The following is a 12,417-nucleotide window of genomic DNA, read 5'->3' as shown; positions in this document are numbered from 1 at the left end:
GCCAGATATAAAAGCCAGAAGGGTCCTCCTGGGAACACAGTATACTGAGTGATAGGGAATAAAAACAATGACATCTTAGGAACAACTGAGGTGTGTCTGGGTATGAAGAGTTTAGAGATCAAAGACTCTGCCTGGTCCACTGCACAATATCCTTGTACAAGAAGGAAATTGCATCTCCTGGTGGCACACAAAGGACAAAGGGAAAAACCATTTTGCATCTTCAGCCTGGCCCCCAGTGACAGCTGAGGAACCCGATTCTGGCAGACCCAAGTCTGGCCCAAAAAACAAGCCTGTCTAACCCATGCATGAGACAGACTGGTCTAAGTGATCAGAAGAAAAACAAGCATGGAGAGAGGTTTGCACAGGAGACATCTACTGGTGCAAATACACCCAGCTTCCTTCCCCTTTCAACCCAGCTGCTTGATGGACCAGCTGGGAGATAAGCACCTGGCAGGTAATTAGAAAGGACAGGGGCAAGAGAGTTGAGTTTGGAGACTGAATCTGAAGCCAGGAATCGTGGGTTCTGCAGGCAACATCATGATATAAGAACTGGCTCCTACACCACACGAGTGGAACCCAAAGGAGATCCCTAGGTTACAGCCTTCCAGTGTGCACTGGCAATTATTGGGCCCTGGAAGTACGCAGATTTAAAATCTCCAAACCAATTGGCATTCAGTGAAGAGACTAGAAGCCTACCTAAGCCTAAACCCTGCCTCTGCCTCCAGAATTCATCCTCTCACTAGCAACTCTACCCTGAGGATGGAGCAAACATCACACTCCACACTAGGGAGGAAAATGGAAGCTAATAAAACCTTTAGATCGCCAGTGGAAAGAATTCCCCAACTTTTCATAGAGATTTTTTTTTCTTTTTTCTTACCTTTTTTTTCCCCCTTCTCATTTCTACCATTATTGAAACCAATTTTTTTCATGGATCAGTTCATTGAGAACTAGGAGGTCTGATCAGCATACTTCAGTTCTGTTTTATATTCTTTTACTTTTTTCTATTTTTAATTTTTTAAAATTCTTACTTTACATATATTTTCTCTCATTTATACATTTCCCTTGATTCTCTTTCTCTCTTTTCTCTTGCTGATAGCCAACCTCTATAGCTCCCTCTTCCACTCTTCCTTTAATTTTTTACTTCTATCTTCTATCCTCCTTATTCATAATCATCACAATCTACTCTAGTTCTGTTCTCCCCTTGTCCATGACTTGAAACTGTAAACCCTCTAACAAACTTACTGTTTTTATTATAGAAAATAATTGTACATATCATTTCTGTTTATTGTGACAAAACTGTAGATGTCTTAGCAGGAGATATTTGGTTTAAGGCTATATATTGTTTACACTGGTTGCTGACATCATTTGTCCCCCCTTTTACAGCAAGATACTGGAAACCTTCAGGGACATTGAAAGTCTATAGGGTAGAAAGTGTGCTGACTCAGAAGCACACTGCTAGATGGGTAGACACACAAATAACATGAAAACACAAGGGAAAAAATAACCTCAAACAAAGCAAGATGTTCTAATAACAGAATCCACTGATACCACAGTAGAAGAAATGTTGGAGAAGGAGTTTAGAATGTAAATTGTTAAACTGATCCTCAAGGAAAAGGATGACTTAAGGAGTGGCTTCAGAGAGAAAATACAATTAGTGAAAGATCACTTCAATAAAGATATATAGATTCTGAAAAGAAATCAAGCAGAAGTCCTTGAAATAAAGAAATCAATAAATCAAATTAAAAATTCAATGGAAAGCATGACCAATAGACTACATCACTTGGAAGACAGAGTTAGAGGGAATTAAGACAAAATATATAATCTTAAAAATAAAGTTGACCATGGAGAAAAGATGTTAAAAGACCGTAAACAGAACTTCCAAGAAATATGGGATAACATGAAATGACCAAATTTAAGATTTATAGGGATAGATGAAGGTACAGGGATGCAAACCAAAGGAAAACACAATCTTTTCAATGAAATAATAATAGAAAATTTCCGAAACCTAAAGAATGAAATGAAAAATCAAATACAGTAGGCATACAGGACCCCAAACATACAAAATTACAATAGACCCACAGCAAGGCACGTTAATACGAAAATGCCTAACATACAGAATAAGGATAGAATTTTAAAGGATGCCAGAGAAAAAGACTCCCATTATGTTTGGCAGGAAACAAACACAAATCTTAGCTGATTTCCCAACTCAGATGCTCAGAGCTAGGAGGTCTTGAAATGATATATACCAAGCTTGGAAAGACAATGGATACCAACCAAGAATGTTATACCCAGCAAAATTAAGCTTCAGATTTGACAATGAAATAAAAACTTCAAGGTTCTTGCTTAGCATCTGGATGGCCATCTTAAGTGACAGCTGCCATTTTAAGAAAAATTTCACTTTTCCACCCAACGGTGTTTCTGAGAAAGGCTCACCACTCACTCATATCAACCCCGCCCTTAACCACAGCCTTAGGATCCACCCAGCTCTAATCCCTGAGCCTGCCCCATAAAAGTCTCAAACCCCAAGCCTTTTTTTGACTCTTTCCGTATATGGGAAGATGTGCCTTTATTTGTCAGCTCTGACAAATCAACTCTTATGTGTATCTCTGCCTGGTCTCCGACTTTCATTTCTCACTCACCCGTCTCCTGTTTCCTCATTTTCCTTTCAAAAACCTTCCATGATAAACAACAACAACAACAACAACAACAACAAAATCACAAGTAGAAAGCTTTCACTATAGAACATTCTCAGCAGAATATTTCATGAATAAGAATAAAAAATAAAAATAAAAACCAGAAAAGGGAATAACTGCACTAAAAGAATAATCAATCAAAGGAGAAACGAATTCAAATGAAGCATCATAAATAAACCAAATAACTAGGAAAATAAATTATATCTCAATAATAACTTTGAATGTAAGTGGCCTAAACTTATTAATCAAAAAGCGTAGACTGGCAGATTCGAATAAAAACAAGACCCAACAATATGCTGTCTCCAAGAGACTCACATCATAGGCAAAGACATCCACAGACTAAAGGTGAAAGGGCAGTGAAAATCATATTATTCACATGTGTCACAATCTGTCCTTTGGCTATGTGTGGACTGTTGCTCATAGTAGCCTCCTGAAGGGATTAAGTCTGGCATTGGGAACTCCCCATGGCACCTCCCACAGGGACTGACCACCTGATGCAGGTGAACTTCTCCCTCAAGCTCTGCCAAAGATCACACACAGCACCTGAAATAGGTGTGACCTGCCAAGATGTCAATCAACCTGCAGACTGCAATATATCAGGAAGCAAGACTACACCCTGGAAACCTTATCCCTGCCTTTGATGTACTCCCTAAATAAACCACCAAGCCATTTTTCCTTTGTCTAGTTCCAGCATCCATGTGGACTAGATCTATCAGGGGCTTCACTTTTTTAAATATATTTCTGAGTATTTATCTTGGTTATTTGCTAATTATTTGAGATTGTAAGTTTTAGGGTAGCTGGGATTACCCTGGGCAGGAAGAACCCCCCAAAGAGACACTGGCTGTTGTCCTCAGATAACATGGATCTCATAAACAAGCAGGGGTTTCTATCTTTATATCAAATAAAGTGGACTTCAAGCAAAGTTAGTCAGAAGGGACAAAGAAGGACATTTCATACAGCTTGAAGAAATTATAAATCAACAAGACATAACAATCATAAATATTTATGACCCAAGCAATACAGCATCTATGTACAAACAAATCCTTCTCAATTTCAAGAATCAAACAGATTGTAACACAATAATATTGGATGACTTCAACACCCCACTCTCACCACTAGATATATCCTCCAAACAAAAACTAAATCAAGAAACTAGAGAACTAAATCATCCAATAAATAATTTAGATTTAACAGACATATAAAAAGTATTTCATCCATCAATGACTGAGCACACTTTCTCCTCAATAACACACAGATCCTTCCCTAAATAGACCATATCTTAGGCTACAAAGCAACTCTTAGCAAATACAAAAAAAAAAAACAATAGAAGTAATGCCTTGCATTACTGTCAGATCTGTCAGATCATAATGAAATGAAATTAGAAACCAACAATAAAATAAAAAATAGAAGCTACTCTAATACCTGGAGACTAAATAATACACTACTGAATGAACAATAGCAAAAGAAATCAACAATGAAATTAAAACATACTTAGAGGTAAATGAGAATAGCAACATGACGTATCAAAATCTCTGGAACACTATGAAGGCAGTTCTAAGAGGAAAGTTCAAGCATTGAAATCATGCATTAAAACAATAGAAAATCACCAAATAAATAACCTAACATTACATCTCCAGGGCCTAGAAAAAGAATTAATCAACACCAAAAGTAGTATAAGAGAGGAAATAATTAAAATCAGAGCTGAAATCAATGTAATTGAAACAAAAGAAACAAGTCAAAGAATTGACAAAAAGTTGATTTTTGGAAAAAATAAATAAAATTGATAAACTCTAAGCCACACCAACAAAGAGAAAGAGAGAAAACTCAAATTACTAAAATTCAGGATGAAGAAAGAAATATTACAACAGACCTACTGAAATACAGATAAAAATCAGTAACTATTTTGAAAATTCACTCTAATAAAATAGAAAATCTGAGGACACTGAAAAATTTCTACATATGGCCTATCCAAACTGAAACAGGAGGACACAGACAATTTAAACAGATCAATTTCACACAGTGAAATAGAAGACACCAATAAAAGCCAACAAAGAAAAGCCCAGGACCAGATGGATTCTCAATCAAGTTCTACAAGACCTTTAAAGAAGAAATAAAACCAATTCTTCCTCAAATTATTCCATTAAACACAAAAGAAGGGAACTCTTCCAAACTCATTCTAGAATGAGGAATGGATTATAGAAGAAATGATAGGAAAAATCAAGAAATTCTTAGAAACAAATGAGGACAGATATAACATCAAAATCTCTGGGAGAGTACGAAGTCAGATCTAGAAAATTGATAGCACTGCGTACTTACATAAAAAGAATAGATTCCAAATAAATCTAATGCTAGACCTCAAGGCATTACAAAAGAAAGAAAAAACTAATCCCCAAATCAGTAAAAGAAAGGAAATATCAGAGCCAAAGTTAATGAAATTGAGAATAAAAAATACAAAATATCAATAAAACAAATAACTGTTTCTTCAAAAAGATTAATAAACCCTTAGGCAAAACTAACCAAAATAAAGAGAGGACTCAAACTAACAAATTAGAAATGAAAATGGAGATATCACCATACAGCATTTTCAAGAAGACCACTAGAAATTACTTTGAAAATTTATACTCCAATAAACTGGAAAATATAGAAGACATTGATTAATCTCTAGACTCATATGACCTGCCCAAATTGAACCAGGAAGATACAGAAAAACAAATCACTATTAAGTAATGAAGTTGAAACATAAATTAAAAGCCTTCCAACAAAGAAAAGTCAATCAACCAGATGGATTCTCAGCTGAGTTTTACCAGACCTGTAAGAACTAACACCAGTTTCTCAAATTATTCCATGAAATTAAAAGTGAGTGAACACACCTAAATACATTCTATGAAGTCAGTACCCTGATAGGAAAACCAAATGAAGACACATCAAGGAAAACTACAGACCAATATGCTTGATGAACATAAATGAAAAAATCCTTAATAAAATATTATCAACCACATCAAGAATAGAATATACCATGGTCAAATAGGTTTTGTCTCAAGAATGAAACATACACAAATCAATAAATGTAATATAGGACATCAACAGAATACAAGAATCACATGATCATCTCAATAGTTGTAGAAATGGCCTTTGATAAATCCAGCATCCAATCATGTTAAAAACCCTGGAGAAACTAGGAAGAGAAGGAATTCACCTCAACATCATAAAGGCTATATATAACAAACACAAAGCCAATGTCATACTGAATGAAGAAAAACTAAAAGCATTTCTTCTAAAATAAGGAAAAAGACAAGGATGTCCACTCTCACCAGTCCTATTCAATATAGTTATTGAAGCTCTAGACAGAGCACTTAGGCAAGAGAAGGAAATTAAAGGGATATAAATAGAAAAAGAGAAGTGATATGATCCTATATCTAGAAGATCCAAAAAGCTCTATCATAAGACTTCTACACCTAATAAATAATTCAGCAAAGCAGAAGGATACAAGATCAGCATTCACAAATCAATAGCTATCCTGTATTCCAACAGTATTCTGCTGAGGAAAAAAATTGAAAAATTATTATATTCACAATAACCTCAAAAAAACCCTTGGGAATTAATCAAACCAAGGAGGTAGAAGATATCAAAATGAAAATTATGGAACACTGAAGAAAGAAATTGAAAAATACCTTAGAAGATGGAAAGACCTCCCATGTTCTCAAGACATATAATGTCCCAGCTAATGAGTATGGAAAAATTAAAATTTTACTCACTGGCCCCAAACTGTTACTTAGCAGTGGAAAATACAAAAACCAAGTGCTACAAACAGCTATAAAATAACAAATAAGACACTGGCATATGCCAAAAATAGTTCTCTGGAGAAGATTCGCTGAACAATACATTGCATGAAGACAGATTGGCCTGTTTTCTCCATAGGTACTCAGATTCTAGTATGGTGCCAGATTCCATGTTTCTACACTGCTAGAGTTCAGTGGGGCACGAAGGGAAGAAAGTGTGACAAGGACAGATGATGATAGGGATCCCCAATATTATTGCCCTTTTGAGCCACAGTTATATGTTCAACTAATTTGGTGATTCCAGGGTCCTTTCTAAATATAAGGATAAATAATAGTATTCCCTTTCATATCCAGAGCTTCAGTAAACTTTTCTACAAGTGTACACTTTTACAGTGCTACTCTCACAAATAGTTATATAGTTTTGTAGTTGATTCATAGTACTATGATAGATTTACTGTTATCCTCAGCCTTGAAAAAATATCTCCTGCAAATAATTTATTTAAATAGTGAATGTAATACAAAATTAAAAGGCATATGTATTTTTTACTTACTTTTATCCTGTTATTACTCCCTTAATTTGTATTCACTAAGGTTAAAGACAGTTTTATTTGCAGGGCCAAAACCCACCTAATATGAGTCTTTATCCTTATATCACAAACACTCCATACCATCTTGTCCAATAGAAAATTTAAATAATTCCTTCTTTGTTTTTCATTGACAAAAACAGGAAGAGGAATATTTCTTAGATTTACTACACCAAACAACTTCTTTTTTATTATCTTTTTTATTATCATGAAATTCTAAAAAGTGTGGAAAAAAAATCTCAGCTCAAGATTTTTGAAATTCTATTATACTCTTTCAAATTTTTACGTAACCCAGGATTAAAAAAACATAAGGATGATACTTTCTAAAATGTCTAAGACTCAGGAATTTAAAAGTTAAAAACTTACACTCAAGCTGCGCAACCACATCTCCAGGGTCTACTGCTTCAGGGAACACCTAGAGTGGGAGGGATGAAGGGGGAAGCAGGATGGGGGAGAGGAAGTGACAGGAAGTTACATATGAGAATATCTTTGATTTTTCCCTCCCATTCTCAAAACATTCATTTTCCAAGAAACATGCGACATTCATAACTATCCATTCTTCTCTGTTTTCCATGTCTATTATGAAAGACTTTATAAATAAATTTTATAGATGGCTCTGACTCTCTCCTACATCATCTGTTAGCTCTTCCCCTTATGTTACCATGATCAAATCTACCTCCTTGGTGCTCCTCCACCTCAGCAAGCTAATTCTCAATAGGAAGCCTTTAAATTTACTATTCCATTACTTAGCATGCTTTCCCCCTAGACCTTCAAATAACTGACTTGGTGTCATAATTCAAGCTCAATTTAAATGTTACTGTTTTCTTTGACCACCCTTTAAAATATATAATCCCCTCTCGTCCCCTTGCCCTGTATTTATTCTCTTTTTGCACTTATTAAGCTCCAAAAGGGGAGGATTTTTCCTTGTTTACCAAGTGTTTCCAGTGGCTAATCCATTCTATGGAAAATAGCAGGTACAAGGTAAAATTATTTGTGAAACAGAAGAAGGGAGGGAAGTAAGGAAGATGGAAGGAGGACAGACAACTGACAACTGGTGGGACATGCCTATAATCCCAGATATTCAAAAGGTTGAGGGAGCAGGATTCCAAGGTCAAGGCCTACCTGGTTAACCTGGCAAGATCCTGTCTCAAAATATATATATATAAAAAGGGCTAGGAATGTAACTCAATAATAGAGTACTTCTGGGTTCAATCCTTTGTACTACAAAAATTAAAAAAAAAAAAAAAAAAGAACCAATCCAGATGCCCTTCAGTAGATGAATGGATAAAGAAAATGTGGCATATATACACAATGGAATATTACTCAGCAATAAAAGAGAATAAAATCATGGCATTTGCAGGTAAATGGATGGAGTTAGAGAAGATAATGCTAAGTGAAGTTAGCCAATTGTAAAAAATAAAATACCAAATGTTTTCTCTGATAATAAAAAGGCTGACTGATTCATAGTGGGGTAGGGAGGGGGAGCATGGGAGGAATAGACAAACTCTAGATAGGGTAGAGGGTGGGAGGGAAAGGGAGGAGGCATGGGGGTTAGAAATTATGGTGGAATGTGATGGACATTACTATCCAAAGTACATGTATTAAGACACAAATTGGTGTGAATATACTTTGTATACAACCAGAGATATGAAAATATGTGTTCTATATGTGTAATAAGAATTGTAATGCATTCTGCGGTCATATGTAAATAAAAAATTAATAAAAAAGAAAGAAAGAAATGCAATTGGTAATAATGAATCAAAAGCAATATTTAATTTATAGCCTTCATTTTGAATTAAACCAAAGCACATAGTAAGCAATAATAATTTATTGTGGCCTTTTATTAAAAAATTGGAACTCTTTTTTTAATACTTGTTCTGATATTTGAACTAACCTTTTCAAACACCATTCTGGCATTGAAGACCAATGGAAAAGTGGCTGGGACACATTGTGTCTTTTTGTATTGGCCAAACACACAGATGCTAAGATAGATGTCCTCCTTGTCTTTCAGCACCACTCCTGGACAAGTTACCTGAAAGAAATCAGATAAATGGATATATAAATTCTGTGAGATATTCTACTAAAATGCATTATCAGGTATTACATAAAAATAGTAGTCTGGTAACCTAATAAAACTATTCACAAGTAAAAAGAGGAAAAATAAAAAACCTAATGGTTACAGACCAAATGAAATGAAATGCTTTTCTATCTTCCATCACTGAGAAATCTATGATTTTCCATTTGGTTATTTTTGCCACATTTGAAGCACTGTGTACTGGCTCTTAAGACAGACACTAATAGTTTTAAACACTAAGCCTTAGGCTCCCATTTTATGTTGAATGCTGACATAAAGTTATTGAGTATCATTTAATCACAAAGAATTAACATTCAGCAAAAAAGAAACATTATACTAAGGCATAAAAAAATGCTGACAAAAAAGCACAAACTGATCTCCATCAAACTAAATAGCCGTCCACAGATACCCCCATCAAAAGCAACACTATACTTTTAAAGCTAGAGAATGTTTTATCCCAATGAAGAATTTTTAAATATTAAATTGCATTTAATTATCCTAGTTATAATTTACAGAAAGTATTAGGCAGAAAATGTTGAGTTTCTAAATAATACATAGCACAGTCTATCCAGTCTCTGCTATATTCCATTGCTAGTTGATCAACCATACTCTTTCCTAATAGGATATCAAGGTTCCTGAAGATTTGAGTCCAACAGAGCAATACTATCCAATCTTCCAACCCCTAACAGTGCATTCAAAGTTTATTTTTATTGTTCTCTGAACACACATATTACTTTCTTGCCCCCACATTCTTTATTACTTACATAACAAATATTAGTATAACCTAAGGAGTGGAAATTCCTTACTACTCCATTCCATCTCCTCCTCATTTACTCCTACTAGGCACACATCAACTGCCGTCTCCTACACAATTTATTTTACACAAAAAAAAATGTTTTAAATTCTAATTAGCATTTGAAATTCTCTTAAGGTAAGATTATTATCTATGTTATTTTTAATGAAGGGAGATGCCTCACTTCTTTTACTTATTATAAATTCCATGAGGACAAAAATTTTATTTTCTTTATCATTTGTAGCAAAAGAAATGGACCATCAGTATTAAGAAGTTCAGAGATTATCTACTCCACTTCAGACATTTTATACATGAAATCCAAGAAAGTTTAAGTGACCTACTCACTGAAAGTAAATGAGTCATAAGATTAATACACTCAAAGCGCTTGGAACAGGGCCTGACAACATTCATCAATACTAACTACTGTTATTGTTAGCTTAAAACCCATATCACCTGTCATACCAACACACTCTATTGTACTGAATGATTAAGACTTGGTGTCCCTTTGTATACAGCAGTCAAGATTATTTTTTGGCCAGCTATTTTGCCTCCATTTCTCCCTTACTCTGTTTTCCATTTTTGCCCTAGTTTACTCACAATTGATCACTAAAATAAAGGTTCTCAACAAATATTCTATTCCTACTCTACCTCATTACAATCAAAATAAAGTCCCTCCAAATCTCTGCTATTTAACAAAGAAGTGGCTATCCACTTAGACCTTTAGATGTGGATAGCCACATTTGAGATAGATGATAGACATAAAATATATACTGGGTTTTGAAGACTTAATATAAAACATATGTAAAATATCAATAAATTTTATATTAATTACATGTTGAAAGACTAATATTTTAATGTATCGATATAAATAAAATATACTATTAAAATTAATTTTATCTGCTACTTTCAATTTTTTCATGTAGCCACTAAAAATTTAAAAAAACATATATATCCTTGGCTTGAATTTGAGGTCCATGTTGTATTTCTATTGCACAACACTGCTGTAATTGTGCTTACTGGAACTGCCAAGTCTCTTTCCAATTTGTAACATATGCAAGAAGGCATGAATGCTTTTCTCAAGCACAATGCTACAAATTTTTAAAAACAATATTTAACAATTATCCAAAAAGAAAGCAGGAAAAGGGAGGTTAATGAAAATCAGATGGGACAAATAGAAAATTATAAGCAAGGCAGTTGCCTTAAACCATATTCTTAAAGATTTAAAAGATCATAAACATGTTCATGGCTGTACTTACACTCAGAAATGAGCTGAAAAAGCTGTAATCTCTCATCTTTGGCTGACCTTGAAGTTCTGATAAAGTTAGAAATGAAAACTAATGCCAACTTGCAAACTGCTTGCTAAGACATGGAAAGCATACCCCAATATGCACACAGAGATCCTTAGCAAAAGCTAAGAGATTCATTGGTTCAAAGCATTTAAGGAAATATAAGTCACATCATTAACAGACCATAAGCTAACTAAGCAAAGACTTCAGTGGTCACACATGACTAAGAATACATTTACACAATTCATTCAGGAAAATAAATAAATAAATGAGCAGCAAAAACAATAGTCAATAAACCTGAGGGATGAGACAGCCTGATTTACAGAATTCTACACTACATTATTTAAAATGTCCAGTTTAAAAAAAAAAAAATTACCATATGCAAAGAAATACAAAGCTTGACCCACAAACAGAAAAAGCAGCCAATATTAACATCCCTGAGGAGGCCCAGAATTTGGGCATATTAAACAACAGCTTAAAATCTATCACAAATATGTAGAAAGGATTAAAGGAAATCTTGACTAAAAAGCAAAAGGAAAGTTATCTATCTGATGATGCTATCTCATCAGATAGAGAATAACAATAGATACTAATTAAATATTTTAGAAGAACCAAACTGTTGAAAATTACCAAACTTTCATGAAAAATTCACTAAAGAAATTAAGAACAGAGACATGAGCTATCAGAAGAAAAAATTTAACTGAAAGTGTGTCAATTATTGTTATGGTTTAGATATGAGGTGTGTCCCCCAAAAGCTCATGTGTAAGATAATGCAAGAATTTTCAGAAATGTAATGACAAGATTATGACAGGTGTGACCTAATCAGTGAACTAATCCTCTGCTGAGGATTGACTGGGTGATAACTATAGGCAGGTAGGATATGGCTAGAGGAAGTAGATTGGCAGTGTTATATTTCATCCTTTGTTGAATGGAACTTTCTCTCTACTTCCCGGCTTTCATGTCCTGGGTTGCTTTCTCTGTCATGCCTTCCACTCAGAGGTTCTGCCTCACTTTGGGCCCAGAGCTGTGGAGTTGGGGACCATTCACTGAACCTCTGAAACCATGAACCAAAATAAACTTTCCCTTTACATTGCTTTTGTCAGGTCTTTCGGTCACAGTGACACAAAAAAAAAAAAAAAAAAAAAAAGCTGACTTTTTTGATTACCCAAACTGAGGAACAAAAATATAGAATGAAAACAAAAATGAAC

At 34.5% G+C, this 12,417-nt stretch overlaps 1 protein-coding gene across 1 annotated transcript in view; it reads right to left on the bottom strand.

The window, feature by feature from the left end:
- Positions 1-12,417, bottom strand: part of Spata6 (spermatogenesis associated 6) — a 126,387-nt gene that overhangs the window by 97,237 nt on the left and 16,733 nt on the right. The window contains exons 2-3 of the mRNA XM_048816309.1: positions 8,951-9,088; positions 7,423-7,471 (exon numbers count right to left, since the gene is read on the bottom strand). Coding sequence (XP_048672266.1) covers positions 7,423-7,471; positions 8,951-9,088 — 187 coding nt within the window. The remainder of the gene's footprint in view (positions 1-7,422; positions 7,472-8,950; positions 9,089-12,417) is intronic.

Source organism: Marmota marmota, unplaced genomic scaffold, assembly GCF_001458135.2.
Source record: "Marmota marmota marmota unplaced genomic scaffold, marMar, whole genome shotgun sequence".
Classification (NCBI taxonomy): domain Eukaryota; kingdom Metazoa; phylum Chordata; class Mammalia; order Rodentia; family Sciuridae; genus Marmota; species Marmota marmota.
Note: the sequence above shows the minus strand (reverse complement) of the source record. Positions and strands in the feature narration are given on the sequence as shown.